Consider the following 17745-nt stretch of genomic DNA (forward strand, 5'->3'; position numbering starts at 1 on the left):
TATTCACGAGCATATTCATCACAGAAAATAGTACTTCATAAAATGATGCATATATTACCTGGAGGGGCTATGTGAGATAGTGGTTTGTTGATAATTGGAAGATGCAGGACTACTGTGCATGGAATTCTGAGAAAGTTTATACTGAGACATCATCATTCCTACATATCACATAAAAATGGAAAACATGTTATTTTCTTTTAATGGTAAAATGTCTTTTAAATAATTTAAAGCAATTGCTCTATCACAAACATTCAAAAGTTCTTTCTGTTCAGAGACAGGTAATTAATTAAAAAAAATTTTTTTTTACTTGCTTACTTACCGTCCTATCATTTAGCTTTACAGTTGAAAAGAAGCTTTAGAAGTCACTTTATCTAACCTCTGACCAAATACTACACTGACCAAATACTACACAATTCCTCCTACAATAGGTTGTCGTTGGGTAGTTTTTCCATTACATGGAATACTTTATTACAGACATCTCCAGTCTTTAGAAGCTTCATTTCACAACACTACTTGTTTCACTGTGATTCAGATCTCAATTTAAAAAAAAACACTTTTTTATTGAGGGGTCCAAAGTTTTGAGTTGCTGCAATTTCCATCTGAATGTTTTGAAGTGAAACAGAATGCTCCTATTCCTTCTACCACAATAATCCTGTGCCACACAGTAAGGATTAAATGAATATTTGATTAGAGAATGAAAACGTGAGGATAGCTGTCAGATTCTCATGTTTCTTTTTAAGCTAGACATTGTTCCTTCAATTATTACACAAATGACATTTTGTTATATAGGAGATGCAGAAAAATTCAGTTATTTAGACATTTTAAAATTAAAGATAAAATCTATGCTTGACCCTGAACTTTCTTATGATATGTATAGCTAATCTTTTGGGGAGCTACAAGCATCACATTATATTCCCAAATTCCATTTCCTGCTACTGATATGAAAAGTGCCTTTCACCAAAAACATTCAAACAGAAGTTACATGTTCATTTGCCAGTAATACTGCAGCAGGGATTCTAGTTCTAAAACAGCAGCTGAATGAGATGAGGGCTCAAAATCACCTCAGAATCTACCACTAATAATGTGTTTTCTTTCATATGCAGTCTAAATTAACTTCTGAGCTTTCTCTTCCAATTCAATTCAGTAGTAAATCATATGTTCCATAGCTTAATAATTTAATTACTATAATTACTGTTGATTTTTTTTTTTTTCTTGAGAGGGAGGGCAATCCTCTATGAGATGAGAGTTAAAAAAATGTTTCCCCTGAATTAACAGTCTGGGACAAGCTGGAATTACTAGTTTGACAGCAATGGCTTTATTTTAAAAAGGGGGCAAATGAAATTTCTAATAGTTCTTTCTGATTATCTCAAAGTTCCAAGGAACTATGAATAAAGTGATTTGCATATTATTAAATTTGCTCCATATGTGTGACTCACATTTACATTTAGCAACCAAGAATCACCCTTTTAAATTGTAAAGCCAAATATCACCAGGGAAACGCTTAGAAAAAAAATCATAACACACAATGAATGAATTCATTTTTTAATGCTAAGTTTATGTTTTCACAAAGTATGATATGGAGAAATCAGTGTTTTTGACTAAAATATAAGTGCATGTAGTATAAAATACAAAATGTGTGACTGAAAGGTAAATACTCCCAAGTTTTTTATTAGAGTGATTTACTACCCAAATTAAATATTTTAAAAAATATGGTACAAAATGTAGTATAAATAGCTTTGGAAGATGTCCTTTATTCAATTTGATATCTACTCACATTATCTTATACTTAATGCTCCTATCCTGTAAATTTTTCTTCCAATCAATGATCTCTCCATATTTTCTTTCATTGCAACATTCTTCCAGAGCATTTAATTCTAGATTTACTTCTCACCATTACTATCTGTCTCCTCCTACTGCAATCTAGCTTGTTGGTATTGTCCTGCAGACCTGCCTTCAATTTGTAGAAAGGGGAGTTTGGGAAGAAGCATTTCCACAGATTCACTTTGGGGAATGGACAATATGCAATTGCTTTAAAAATACAACTCACACTCAAATACACAAAATTAACTAGGAAATGGAGTGGAGGGCTTCATGGAGGTACTGCCAATAAATTTAGCAATATTTTTTTTTTTAAGACTTTATTACTTATTTGAGAGAGAATGAGAGAGAGAGAGAGAGAGAGAGAGAGAGAGAGAGAGAGAGAGAGCATGAGGGGGGGAGGGTCAGAGCTGAGCAGGGAGCCCGATGTGTGACTTGATCCCGGGACTCCAGGATCATAACCTGAGCTGAAGGCAGTCGCTTAACCAAATGAGCCACCCAGGCGCCCAGCAATATTCTTGAATACAATTCATCAGTTAACTAAGCTGGGCCTGAGTTGTCTAAACTACTCCCTTTTGACTATTTTAATCTTGAGAGCCAAATAAGTACTTGGGCTTGAAAGATTCAGTACAAATGCTCATGGGTACTCGACTACATACAAATTTTATCTATATTGAAATATCATATTTTTATGCTTTTTATAGTATTTATTAGTTATTATTTATTATATTATAAATAGATTTTTCCTTAATAATAATACTCATAAACCTACTTTTCTGTTGGTAAGGCAACAGAAGTGTTAAACCAACTTACTATATAACTATGAATGTAATCAGCAGTACTAAAACTAATACTTGGCATAATTAGTTATACAAGTACTGCATGTTGAAAAGCTCTGCAAATATTTTTATTATATGATTAATGAAAAGACTCCTTTCATACCAATTCCATGATTTTCTAAAATAAAAAAAACTTCTAAAGCTCTTTGATTAAGTGAACGAACACATTCTGAAATATCTAACAAAATATGCTTTAGCTTTGTCTAATTCCCAAGGAATTTAGTTACATATTAAACTGCAAGAATATTAACATCCATTTAGTTTCCTTCTTGTTCTTGGCTGGATTCAAGGTATTAACTTAGCAACAGAGCATTCAATGATGATATGCTACCTTATTAAAGGAGACACTTGGATTTAATTACATGCGAAACAAGCTCTGACAAGAGACCCACAAAAAATACAATATGAAATTCAATGAAAAACCTCACCACTTTGTACATATCTGTTCTGCATACTTTTCTCCCTGAAAACATTAGGACTCCTTGCCAGCACGGCCTGCAACAAGACTGGTATGTCACCTTCTGGATCATCACTGCCAAGGTTATCTTTCAACTCTCTGGAATTAAAAAATTAAACACAAAAAATTAGAATAGTGATTAAGAATTCCCTATTCTACATTAGTTAGATAGCAATTCACTAGTGAAATTCAGAAAAGACTGAGGTAGAAAATCAAGAACTTATGGCATTAAAAAAAAAAAATCACAAAAGATGTCCAACAACTTCATGGATTTTTGAAGATGCTATTCCTGGAATAGAATTAGCAAAAATGACAGGGAGGAGTTCTTCTAAGGAAACTTTGTTTCCCTATTTTAAACAGAGGAAAAAAAAAAAAAAAGCCCTGAACATGATTTTATGGAACTATGAGTTTATTTAAGAATGTTCATATTAGTTTCAAAGTAGAAAACAGAATCAGCTCTAAACTTTCCAAAATAATGAAAGGGTACGATGATGATAATTATGCACAGTTTGGACTTGGAATATATTTTCTCTCTTACATTTGAATATGAGTCTGCCTTTTTGAGAATGTCCTCTGAATGAAATAATGCTGCCACACTGGTTAAGACAAGACCCAGAGATTATGTAACTTTTCCATCTAATGTTCTTTTCTCAAAGTCATCAAGGAGCAAAAAAAAAACCCAAGCAAGTGGTTAAGCTTAGTTGTAATTTTCAATAAACTTAAAAGTAAGTAGCAAATTAAATTTACAACTATGGAACTTAAATGATAAAATTAAATATAGTGTTTTTAATTTTACATTTTATATGTCTCTGTTCCATTCAAACCTAATAACATGTATAAAAATGATGTTCAATGATAAATTTCAATAAATTTCTGGGGGGAGTCTTAAAGCAGCTTTCCATAAAATAAATCATAAATGTATATGTGCTATTTCCCCTATCTTTTTAAATATTTGGTGATAATTGTTAAGTATGTATAGATATAAGAAGTGGTATAATATTTAGACACTGAAGAATTTCTGGAGTGACAAAGTATCAGTATTAGACTTCCTTCTGATTTTTACTATTTCTCATTTTCTCCATCAGAAAATTCACATTTAGTATATTACTGTAAGAGTCATCATGTCTCCATTATAATGTGCTTTATCCTCATTCCTCTAAATAATGAATCTTTAAATTAAAAAGCAAAAATTAGGGGCGCCTGGGTGGCTCAGTTGGTTGAGCTCTTGATTTGGCTCAGGTCATGATCTCAGGGTCCTGGGATTGGGCCCTGTGTTGGGCTCCCTGCTCAGCGGGAAGTCTGCTTGAAGATTCTTTCTCTCCCTCTGCCTCTCCCTACCCCTCACACACACACTCTCTCTCAAATAAATAAATCTTAAAAAAATAAAAAATAAAAAGCAAAAATTAAAGAAAGGATACATGAATACCACTGTGTAAATGAGATGTGAAGGGTAAGAATGGGAGTTTTAACTTTTTTTTTTTTTTAAGATTTTAAGTAATTTCTATACCCAATGTGGGGCTTGAACTTAAAACCCTGAGATCAAGAGTCACATGCTCTCCCGAATGAGCCAGCCAGGCACCCCGAAGGATTTAACTTTTTATACATTTTGTGTTGTTTAGATACTATAAATATGTACTAGTTCTGTAGTAAAAATTTTTTAAAGTATACTCATAGTATAGCAAAGATTTTCTAAATAAGCTATATAATTTATGTTTATATTATTTTTTAAAAATCTACTGGGTGAAAATACACACTTAGGTTCAGATGGTATGATAAATCCTGGGGAAAATTACTCCCAATTTTGTAGTAGCCATCCATGGAGTCAGTCCTTGAGTTTTGGTTAACTTCCCCTGGAAAGTATATGAGCCTATTCCAAATAAAGCTAACAGATTATAGTCCCTAGTATTTGGGAATTCTAACCACTCTAGCATTATCAAGGAGGAGACAGCTTCTTGAGCAACTTTAGACCTCCTTGCACAGATCCACCTTGATGAATCCCAAAATTATTCAAAAAGAGTTGAAAAGACCTTCATATAGCTACATGGGTCAGAACTACTGTCTCAAAATAACTATGGTCTATTTAAATCTCACTGTAAGGCTCACTTGGATATTCATATATTTTATTTTTAAATAAAAGGGTTTAAAAAAATTTTTAATTGTTATGTTAATTACCATACATTACATCATTAGTTTTTGATGTAGTGTTCCATGATTCATAAAAGGGTTTTGTTTATTTATTTATTTAACATAGAGAGAGAAAGAGAACACAAGCATGGGGAGTGGCAGAGGGAGAGGGAGAAGCCGACTCCCTGCTGAGCAGGGAGCCCGATGTGGGGGCTTAATCCCAGTACCCCGAGATCATGCCCTAAGCTGAAGGCAGATGCTTAACCCCACTGAGTCACCAAGCTGTCCCATTCATATATTTTGAAATTAAACTTTGTAAATTTTCTGAAATAAAGAATAAAACCAGGAATACTCTCTTAGACCAAAACCTTTTACTTTTAAATTATACTTACATGTGATCTGTTGATACCTGGTTGAGGCTATGGACAAGCTGTGAAACCAAATTATCATCCCTACAGGCCAAAAGGCAGTTCACCTCTTCTGCTATTCGTGCATTAAAGAGAAGGCTCTTCGTAGTTGTAGCAGGTAAAGGGGATGGAAGAGGCAGCTGGTTCAGGACTATGTGGAATAAAATCAGATTATTAGAAATTGAGTATAAGAAGTCTTTTTATAATATTTGCTTACAAAATATTTGCTTACAAGTATTTTGGGACTAAAAGTAAGTTATAAATATCAATGGGACAAATTATTAAAAGGCATTCTACCTCTCCCCGAAAAAAACAATCAACTCTGTAAAACCCTGAAATATCACTTGGGCAATAGAAGAGTTTATTACTCCCTAAGAATAAAACTCAACTCCTTTATATGCATGACTTTTCATATCTTAAATCTTTATTCATTTAATAAATGAGAAGCCAAAAATGTATGGTTAAAAAGTAACTTCTAAGAACTGAGAATACATTAATTAATCTCATTTATTTTTGCTTCTGAGATTTATCAGAATCACTAGTAATCCCACATAAATAAACCAAGTAATTATACCCAACTCTTCACATGATATCTACACAAGTAATATGTTTTTAAAAAGCTTAAGTATATATATAAAAAATATAGATCACTTTAGCAGAAGAACATTCATTATAGAATAGGGATTCTGGTGGAAGCCAACTATCTAAGGAATTACGCTTTCAGTTATAAATTCCTAAATAGTTCTTTCCTCTCTTTATTCTAGTCTAACAGAAAACAAAAGGACATGAATGTTTATATAGTAGTTTAAATTCAGCTATTTACTGTCTCTTCACATAATGGATATCTAATCATTTGTCTAAAGTAAAAGTTAACTAAAGTATCTTTGTTTTTGGCTTAATTTCTAATCACCTATACAGTGTAACAGGCTGCTCAGCCCCAGTGGCTAATAATAGGTTTTTTATTAATAAAAATACAGGAAACAAATTATTACTTAATAAATAGCGTTTATTGGGCAAACTTTTAAAATATAAGGTACAGTTGAGAAAATGCGGAGGACAACCAAAAATAAATCCCTGGTAGTATATCTGATTTGGCACTTCAGCATATCATATGAATTTGTGCCTTACCTGTAACAAAGTGACAACAAAAACTAAACACAGTTTCAGAAGTCTCCTTACCTGCATTATCCTAATTCCACCAACTACTTTCTTACTCAGATTTCACAAATTAGCCATGTTAGTTTCCTAACCCCAAAGCTATAGGCTATTAACTATTTTATTCCCATTGAAACCAGCTGGAAATTAACAATAGGAAAATAATATTAAGGACTACTGAACACAGATAAAAACACTTCTTAAAGTTATTTCCTCATAGCTCCTTTACTATAAAGCCCCAACGTTTGCATAATGTGATGTCCTCACCTTCTACTTTTCTCTCTCCTATCTCTTTTTCCCTTTATTTACTCAGATTGGATGACATAGGGACTAATACTATGGGTTGTTTTTTGTACCATTAACCAGGGATTAAGAATTAAGAGTTAGAGTTGGCTACCATAAGAAAGAGTCCCTAAAAAACTGTGTTACACGAAGTAAATCTCAAAAGAATGACAGAATTCTTTCAACTTAAATGATCAGAGTAAAATGGGCTGCTGTTATCTATGACAAACTCCAATAGATTACTGAAGATGACATCCAAAATGAACATTGCTAAGAAATCAGATTAAGATGGGCTATCAAACCTTCTTCTTTAAAGGACAGTTTCAGTTATTTCTAGAAGTGCTTTTTAAAAGTCTACATTTGCTCCTATATGCAAATCCATGCTTCTTCAGTTTTCTTTAATGCTTTGTCTCATCTTTGGTCTTTACTTTTGCATTTACCCTTTTATTGTGTAAGACCTTTAAACAAACAAATGCTACCATTTCTTAATGCATCCTTAGGACGAAACAGAAGTGAAGGTCTTCTCTATTAGCTGACTATATTAATTTTGTTACTTTCACATGCATGCCAATAAACCAAAGGAAATAATGATATTTGTCATTCAAAATCTAGTATCTCAAATAATTTGTTATTTATGACAATTACAAATAATTTTTTCTACATTCCCTCTTAAAATCATTGTTAACTCAGAAGAGAATATAAATTAGATAAATCAAGCAAACTTACGGTCTGTGAGACTAGCAATCCCCGCAAGAGTAGTGATGGGGACATGGGGCATATCCCCATTCATCCTGAAGTTCTGGAATGGTGTTGCCTATAAAAGTACTTAGTTCAGGTGCCAGCTGTCATTACTTCCCATTTCCCAAACACTGCAACAAAAAACAGACAATTATTTGTAAAAATATGTCAACTATAATATTATTAGGGAAATGCCTATAAAAAATAAGATTTCTGTTTTTCTTGTTTGTTAACCTATATAACAATAATAGCTACCGCTCATATATACTTCCCGTATATTAGGCCCTGCAAAATGCTTTGCATATATTTACTCATTTAGTTCTCGCAACAATAACGAATAATGTAAGGTAGGTACTATTCTTTTCTGAATTTTACTGATGAGGAAATTAATTTACAGGGAGTTTAAAGTAACTTGTGGAGGAAAGAAGAGAACCCAAGCAATCTGGCTCAAGAATCTGTGTAACCAGTAGGCTACATTACTAAACTGGGATACTCAATTTTGACAAACACTATAATTCTCCATATCAAAGACACATTAAAATCTAGCTTCAACTTGCCTTGCTAGCTATGGTTCTCACTACTCTTCTACATAAACCGGAATCCTCTTCAACCAAGCTGATCAGATTATCTTGAACCTACCTTGTGTTTTCACATTTTATTTATTTCCTTATATATCTCCCCTACCTAGAACATCCATACTTTAGTCCAAATCCTGTAATTCTTCAAGATCTAGGGCAAGTTCCCACTACTTCATGAAACATCAAATTCAGCTAAAAGCCTATCTTAATCTAACCTTCACTTTTAGCTCAATCAATATTCTTTTGTAAATATATATTCCTTTGTGACATTTTCTGAAACTTGTCTTGCTTCATTCTTATATAATGTTCATATACTTACCTTGTATTCCCAATTACCACTGCATGCTTAATATCAACCAATCACATAATTAATACATAACCACAGAAAGGGCAGAGAAATGCTTTAACATCTTAATGTTCCTGTATGACTTAGCTGACTTAAATATTATTTTTATAATGTAATTCTGTGTTTGTCTGTGTGTACAGACATTCTGTTAAATTCCTGAACACATTTTCCATTCTGTTCAATGTCCCCAAATTTTTCTCATCTTGATTTCAACATGTGGCTTTCTGGAACCTTTATTTTTCCTTTAACAGTGTCCTTGTTGAAGAACCAAATTTGAAGTATACAAATTTTAATAATGTGCACATTAATCAAAGATATGCCTTTATTAAATAACTTTATAAGTTCATCAGTAAACAGAAGCCTGCATGTCAACTAAAACACAGTGCTACAATAGAAAACTGAATTACAATTTTCAGTTTAAACATTTTTTGAGATTCTATTTGCTTGTCAGTCAGTTAAAAGAACCTTTAAGTTTTCTGAGTTGTAAACTTCAAAACAGTGAAATGCTATAACACGAATAATTCCCCTTACTCATATATCTCAATGCAATTTTGCAAATAAAAAAATTTTTTTAAAAGTAGAAGTATACAGGGGCACCTGGATGGCTCAGTCAGTTAAGCGTCTGATTCTTGGTTTCAGCTCAGGTCATGATCTCATGGGTCGTGGGATCGAGCCCCGTGACGAGGAGGGAGTGAGGAGGGAGTCTGTGGGGAGTCTGTGGGGAGTCTGCTTGAAAGAATCTCTCCCTCTGCCCTCCCCACACCCAAATAAATAAATCTTAAAAAAAAAATAAAAGTAGAAGTATATAGGTAGCTAAAATCAAGGATTTTCTTTTTCCTCACTTTTATTATAGATATATGTTGACAGAAGTTCATAAAATATGTATGTATGTTTAACAGAGTTATAAAGTAAACATCCATAGAATGACCATCTGAAAAGTCAACACCTTAGTTCCTTCTACAGGTAACAACTACCTTGTCTCTTCAGTAATTATTTTTTTTTTCCTTACAGTTATGTCCTTTAAATGTACATTCTTTTCTAGTAGCCAGCCAAGGAAACAACTTGACTGCTTTCCTTTGATGAATGACTGACATAAAGTTTGCCAGTAGGAGCCTGCTGAAAGGAAACAGTATAGGAAATAGCACAGGAAAAGGTATAGGAAAGATATAATTACTACTGGTTATCTTATAATTGTCCTTGCTATACTGTGGACTTCACTCTTTGAAGTTACTAATTTGATTCTTTAACAACATTTAAGAAATTTAAAGAAACACTATCAATTTAGCAGTTGTATCAAGCACTTAAAAAAAAAAGAATTTAAAACCTGACAGAAGTCACCAAAACATAAAGGATTTTTTTTTCTAAGTTTAGGCTAATAAAAAAGTTACAGTTGATGTTTAGTAATTAATGGAAAAAAGCAAATGCATGCAAATTATGTACAGAACAGCACAAAAACATCTTGTTATTCTTGTATGACTGTTGTAAATGTAAATTGCCATACTCAAGCAGATTAAGTAACAAATGACCATGTTATTTATTTAATTCAGAGGACGGAAACCAATAGAGAACAATCTGCTAGAGGGTTCTATCGTGGGCTAACCAGCTTTATTCTGTTTTCCTAAATCCCAAGTAACATGTAAAGCCGACCCAATGATAGCCTGGAGTATTTCAGTCCAAAAATGATTTAATTAGTTACCGCATATGAATTAGGAGATTAATAAATCTAACCACAAGATTGTTGTGCTTTTCTTAGTGATATAACAAGGCATGTTAATACTGTGATGTCACCTGAAAACTGGAAGTAAGTGGGGAAAGAAAGGAGAGCAACAATGCTTATTCGGTTTAAAGGGCTTGTATAGACTGAGTAGGTGACTACTGACAAATATATTTATACCTCACTGCTGAACTATGTTGATTTCATTAGAAGCCAAGCATCTGAAAAACAGCAGAAGACTTTGGTAGAAATGGACTTATAATTTTAGCTAAAGTCACAGATGTTGATGAATATGAGTAATTTGTGGAAATGCTGCTGCCTATGTTGGAATGTGACCAGAGTCCATCAAGAAAGAGCATTCCTAGAATTCTAAAAAGGAATATACAGAACTCTAACTAATTAGACATGACATTTCTGGCTCTGGGTTGGGCAATGTTTGGTCTACCTGGCTCTGTGAAAGTATACTGTCTTTCATGAAACTGCTGAAACTGAAGCTGAAAGTCATTATCTCTGGGGAACAATGTGTTCAGAAGGAAATGGTAACCAAATGGGAAAGGAGATTATAATGAGTGCTTTAGAACTGTCATTTAAAGCAGTGCTTTACTTACTTAAAATCTGTGAATGGTGACCAATTAGTAGATTATAAAATAAAATTAGTGGGTTGAGATCAACACTGAGAGGGATGGTAGGAATGGAAATACAAGTTTACATTGCACACTGCTTTGTGACTCCAGGTAAAATGTCTAATTGTGGGTCACCAAGGCAAAGCAGTTTCAAAGTTGCCAACTGAAAGAAATAGAAGAGTGAATGTAGAAGCCCATCTCCTAAGTGGTGATGAGAATGCAACAAAATAATGCATGTAAATCACCTCACATACTACCTGGCATATAATAAGTGATCCAGAAAGTTAGCAGTGTCACTAACTGAAAAACACACATTTGGGAAAACAGAGGAGAAACAACGGTGAATTAGGGAAAAGGTGTCTTTTCAATAACACCCATAATCCCTACTTCTGAAAGATATATTATAAATGATTTAAAATTCCAGTATATATTTCACCTTAGTATTACAAATATGTATAGCAGTCCTAGGCATACATACCCACAATTACTTAAATGATAAGGTAGCTGAAATAAATATTGGCAGTGAAAAGTAAGGAATAAAACCTAATCTTTGTAATACTAAGGACTAAATCAAATACAAACTAAGAAATCATTTAATTTACTTTAGAATGGCTTGGTTTAATTAAAATAATTCTTAATAGGTAGAGGATATTATAGTAAATTCTCACTTCAACTCATTATATATGAATCTGATGTGGACATCTAAGCACTTGACAAGATTTTTAAAGGTTCTAGTTCTTTGCTCATTTAATTTCACTTTAAAATTTATGGTTTCTTCATACAAACAAAAGAAACGCAAATAAAAAATTATTGGTAGAAGTTATAATAATAATATTCAAATTGGGATGGATTTGGAATAAAAGGTGCTCTCACAATCTGATGGTAGATAAACTTTCCTGGACAGCCAGTGTGTGTACCCCATAGCCAAGAAATATGTACAATCTTGTCTGAAAACTTCAATTCTTTAGTAGTGAAAAACACTAGAAATGATAACATTGAGCATCTAGTTGTAGATGTCTAAAGTAGAAAGTTGGAAATTCTAGAACTGACAAAAAATGGTCAGAATTACAGCTATAGTTATGAAAATGATACACAGAGGACTGATAACAGTTAAATTGTAATAATAGGACAGGCAAGATACAAGGTTAACAAGGTGGGGGGACTTTTTTAGCACTTCTTATGTGTGAAACATTAACATATACCTTTCCTTAATTGTTACCAACGTCAGAGGGTTATGAAGATTATCTCTATTTCACAGATGCAAAAATGAAGGCTCAGAGCCTAAATGCTTTGTCTGTGGTTACACAGACAGGACAGAGCAGAGCTGGGATCTGAACTCAGATGTTTCTAACCAAACCTTATATTCTCATGAGTATCCGAAGAACATAAAACTGGGAAACATCTACACTGCTACGGCAGAAAGAGAAACCAGTAAAAGGTAAGGAAACTGTCCCTCAGAGAAACTAATGTGTGTTCAAGGTCTCACAGCTAGTAATTGACTGAGTCAAGACTAGAATACAAATGTTTGGATTTCTAGTTCCGTATTCTTTACACTATGTTGTCATCTGGCAGGATTTTAACATTATAAATCAACCGAAATTCTATACATGTGGAATATTTAGCTAATTAACACCTTTCTTCCTTGCTAATGTTATTATACTATTTTTGGGTGGGGAGGGAAGAAGGGTTTTAAAACTAGAATATTTTTATTGTCTCAGTTTATATTACATTGAACAGTATAAGTTGCCTCAAATTCTTTTGGGAAACAAGTAGAATATAAATCCTAAATAGCCAGATAAGTAAATAAATAAATCTATATTGTACTACTTACTATTTTAAACCGGTAACAGTGAGTCCCTTGAGAGTGGCACCTCTCTAGCAGAATTCTTTCACTTTAGTCAAACTACCTTCAGATTCCTTTTCACTGCCTAAAATGTATTCAAGAACAAAATTTTCACATTCTGTTTAAGATACTCCCAAAAGATGTTCCTCAAATCCTAGCTGAAAAACAGTTCCCAGTCAGCCACATTGTGAAAATTTTCATTTTTTAAAAAAAGATTTTATTTAATCATTTGACAGAGAGTGTGCAAGCAGGGGGAGCATCAGGCAGAGGGAGAGGGAGAAGCGGGCTCCCTGATGCGGAGCTCGATCCCAGGACCTCGGGATCATGACCTGAGCCGAAGGCAGACACTTAACCGACTGAGCCACCCAGGCGCCCCTCACTTCTTTAAAACATTTCTATTTTTTTATAGTTCTAAGTTATTTCCATTAAATAAGAGAAATGCAAAATAAAAGCAAAAAGCACAGCACAGCTCTAATGCTCTCTTTGGACACATGCTTTGCTTCTGGAACCCTGAGCTCCCTGCAGCCACCATGCTGGATACCAATGTGTATTCCAGTAACGCAGCTAGATCCTAATGTATGTAATATGTAAGAGAAGAATATAGTTACATTATTAAGTACTATTAGAAAGAGAAGTCACAAATCAGGCTGAAATTTTAGGGTCTCTCAAAACTCATTTTAAAGAGTATGTGTATGTTCACTGAGAAGATTAGTAAAACTTTATATATTTCTATAATCAGTTTTCTTCCTTGTTCTTATCAATTTATTTCACATGCATTTTTATACAAACCAACTTTAACAAAAGCTCGTATTACTTTAAAAGGTCCCAGCTGATTATTATAGTTAAACTGACTAGCAGAGGCCTGCTGAGTAGTTACACAATGTCTAATCTTAACAAAATATGCAAAAATACAAGCTCCATCAGGAAAAAATAGTCCTGAGTCCTGTAGTTAATACTTAATTTTTTTCTTTTTTTTACAGAGGCCATGGAAGAAATTTCCAAGTGCTGCTATGATTTGGGTTACTAATCCACGTCCCCACACCAAAAAATTTTATTTCTCACCCTCTTTTCCACTGCAAAAGAAATAGTCTATCTTAAGCCCCTAAGAGAGGTTGAGACTGTACCTTATACCATGAGACTATTTTCTACACAAAGGTATTAGAAATGAAAAAATCAAACGATGGAGATTTTATTTCTTTTCTAAATCAAGTTTAGATCTTAAAGAACTATGACAGTCAGATGTAGGTCTCAACTTCTGGCCATAACACATTTGATGATACATGATTGATTTAATCTGAAATAGAAGAGAAAATGCTTTTATGTGAAATCACTGAACGGTCCACAAGAGGGCACACTTTCAACTATAAAAATTTAAAATTCACTAAGAAATAAAGATCGCTTATTTTTTAAATTTTAATTCCAGTATGGTTAATATACAGTGTTATATTAGTTTACAATATAGTGATTCAACAATTCCATATATTACTCAGTACTCATCAAGGTAAGTGTACTCTTTTTTTTTTTTAAGATTTTATTTATTTATTTGACGAAGCGAGACACAGTGAGAGAGGGAACACAAGCAGGGGGAGTGGGAGAGGGAGAAGCAGGCTTCCCGCGGAGCAGGGAGCCCGATGTGGGGCTTGATCCCAGGACCCTGGGATCATGACCTGAGCAGAAGGCAGCCGCTTAACGACTGAGCCACCCAGGTGCCCCAAGGTAAGTGTACTCTTAACCCCCTTCAACTATTTCACCTATCCCCCACTGGTAGCCATCAGTTTGTTCTCTACTGTTAAGAGTCTATTTTTGTTTTTCTCTTTTTTTCTTTGTTCATTTACTTTGTTTCTTAAATTTCATGAGTGAAATCATACGGTATTTGTCTTTCTCTGGGCTTCGCATTATATTCTCCAGATCCATTCATGCTATTGCAAATGGCGAGTTTCACTTTTTTTTTTAAAGATTTCATTCTTTTTGGGGGCATCTGGGTGGCTCAGCCGGTTAAGCATCTGTCTTCTGCTTGGGTCATGAGAGCCCCACATTGGGCTCCCTGCTCGGCGGGGGAGTCTGCTTCTCTCTTTCCCTCTTCCCCCCACTCATGCATGCACATGCGCTCTCTCTCTCTCTCTCTCTCTAAAAATAAATAAAATCTTAGGCAGGGGGAAGATTTCATTCTTTTTCATGGCTGAGTAGTATTCCCTGGTGTGTGTGCCACTTCTTCTTTATCCATTTATCACTGGACACCTGGGCTACTTTCATAATTTGGCTACTGCAAATAAAGCTGCAATAAACATCGGGCACAGGGGTGCATATATCTTTTCGAATAAGTGTTTTCATATTTTTTGGATAAATACCCAGTAGTAGAATTACTGGACTGTATGCTAGTTCTGTTTTTATAAAATTCACTATTTTTTTTAAAGACTTTATTTATTTATTTGACAGAGAGAGACATAGCAAGAGAGGGAACACAAGCAGGGGGAGTTGGAGAGGGAGAAGCAGGCTTCCCCGCGGAGCAGGGAGCCCAATGTGAGGCTCGATCCCAGGACCCTGGGATCACGACCTGAGCCGAAGGCAGACGCTTAACGACTGAGCCACCCAGGCACCCCTAAAATTCACATTTTAAAAAAAGATTTTATCTATTTGACAGAGTGAGCGAGAGCAAGATCACAGGCAGGGGGAGTGGGAGAGGGAGAAGCAGGCTTCCCACGGAGCAAGGAGCCCGATGTGGGGCTTGATCCCAGGACCCTGGGATCATGACCTGAGCCCGAAGGCAGACGCTTAATGACTGAGCCACCCAGGTGCCCCTAAAATTCACATTTTTTTTACTAAGCCCATCAAAGGTTGGCCAAGTTCTTCTGAACTGATTATTCAAGACCACTAGAAAGCAACAGATTCTGAAGTTTCCAATTTTTTTGTTTACACACACAAGAAACCTTTTTTTTTGGATGAATATAAAATATGTGAAATCCCTCCTTATACCAAGACTTCTATATTAACAGTAAATTATGAAAGTATGTAATAGTCTTATCAGTCATTTTGGTTCAGTTAGCTATTTGAATTTGGCTGCCCTAAAAATCTTTTCAACAAACTCTGGCTACTTTGATTTTTGATCTCATTAAGTGACATAGTCCCTAGGAACAACAAATTCTTCAAGACAAGTTAGGAGACCAAATGGAATGTTTTATACTTTAGGAAATTTTTTAATTCAACAGATTACTTAGAATACCTAAAAGAGTAATTAAGAGCAGAGGAAAATATGGAAAAAATCATGATCACTTATGCACAATCTGCATTGTTAATCCTTTTTCTGTCCTAACCCATTCCTCCTTTCTCTTGAAACTACACTAAATGTGCTTTTATTCTCATCATTCCACCAGGTGTCTTGCCACTGTGAGTAACAGCATCTATTACTGCTAAATAAATACAATGGACAGCCTCAGGTCTCATCTGATTTGACCTACCATTCAACACAGTTGATCATTCTCCTGTTTGAACAATTCTTTTGTTTTCCAACATATCCATCTGGTTTTTCCTCATACTACACTGGCCACTCTTGAATCTTGTATTGCTTTCTTCTCGTCTTCCTATCCTTACTTTGTTTTTAATCTCATTCAGTCTCGTGATTTTTAAAATAACACCTGTGTGCTGATGACTCCCAGTTTATATCTCCTGCTTTGACTTCTCCCCTGTATACTAGACTCATTTACCCAATTGCCTAGTCAACATCTCTGCTTTGATGTCTAGTAAGAACAGGTCTAGAGCACAGGTTGAAAATCGTGACTTTTAAGAATATGAATTTTATGTGTTAAAGGTTCTTTATTAGGCATGTATTTTGCAAATATGTTATTCCAGTTGTTTGCTTGTCTTTTCATTCTCTTAACAATAAATTTTGATGATGTCCAATGTATCCATTTGTTCTTTATGGGGGTGGTGGTGGGTAGGCAGTGGTAGCATCTAACTGCAAAGGGGCATGAAAATGTTCTATATCTTTTTTTTTTTAGAGAGAGAGAGAGAGAGTGTGTGTGTGTGTGTGCACGCGTGCACGAGCAGGCAGGAGAAGGGCAGAGGGAGAGGGAGAGAATCTTAAGGAGGCTCCACACCCAGCAGACCCCGACCTGGGCTCCATCTCACAACGCTGAGATTATGAACTGAGCTGAAATCAAGAGTTGGACACTTAACCAACTGAGCCACCCAGGTGCCCCGAAATGTTCTGTATCATGAAGGGATACTGGTTACATGAGTGTCCCCACCTGTGAAAATTATGAAGCTAGGATTTGTTTTTCAGTATATATAAATATTATCAAATTCCAGAAAACTATAAAAGTAATAATGATAATTGAGCAGTGGTTAGAGAATGGGCAGAAGTACAGATGAAATTAAAATGACAACATGTTGACTACGCTGGGTGATGAGTACTGGGCATTCATTATACTCTTCTATTTATCTAGCATGTACTCAAGTTTTCCATAATAAACTTTTTTTTTATTAAGGGAACTTTTTTTGTTAGATGCAAAATATCATTCTCTCATATGAGGTCAGTATTAATTAAAGCCTTCTTTTTCCCAGATCTATTACTGCTAAACAATGTGCTATAGACTAAATGTTTGTGTCACCCCAAAATTCTTATGTTGAAACCTGCTCTCCAGTGTGAAGGTATCTGGAAGTGGGGCCTCTAAGAGGTGCACAATGGGATTAATGCCCTCCTAAAAGGGACTCCAGAGGACTCCCTTGCCCCTTCTGCCATATACAGACTAAGCAAGAAGACAGTTTATGAACCAGGAGGTGGGTTCTCAGAAGACATCGATCTGCCAGCACCTTGATTTTGGA

The 17745-nt window shown here is 34.7% G+C and overlaps 1 protein-coding gene across 3 annotated transcripts in view; it reads right to left on the reverse strand.

Moving 5' to 3' along the window:
- Nucleotides 1-17745, reverse strand: part of NIPBL (NIPBL cohesin loading factor) — a 201984-nt gene that overhangs the window by 101632 nt on the left and 82607 nt on the right. For all 3 annotated transcript variants that reach the window (XM_025867377.2, XM_025867379.2, XM_025867378.2), the window contains exons 2-5: nucleotides 7809-7951; nucleotides 5631-5796; nucleotides 3086-3213; nucleotides 59-158 (exon numbers count right to left, since the gene is read on the reverse strand). In XM_025867377.2, the coding sequence (XP_025723162.1) occupies nucleotides 59-158; nucleotides 3086-3213; nucleotides 5631-5796; nucleotides 7809-7872 (458 nt within the window). In that variant the 5' untranslated portion in view covers nucleotides 7873-7951. The remainder of the gene's footprint in view (nucleotides 1-58; nucleotides 159-3085; nucleotides 3214-5630; nucleotides 5797-7808; nucleotides 7952-17745) is intronic.

This window comes from Callorhinus ursinus, unplaced genomic scaffold (genome assembly GCF_003265705.2).
Source record: "Callorhinus ursinus isolate GAN/ISIS: 27379988/994484 unplaced genomic scaffold, GSC_fseal_2.0 scaffold3, whole genome shotgun sequence".
NCBI lineage: Eukaryota > Metazoa > Chordata > Mammalia > Carnivora > Otariidae > Callorhinus > Callorhinus ursinus.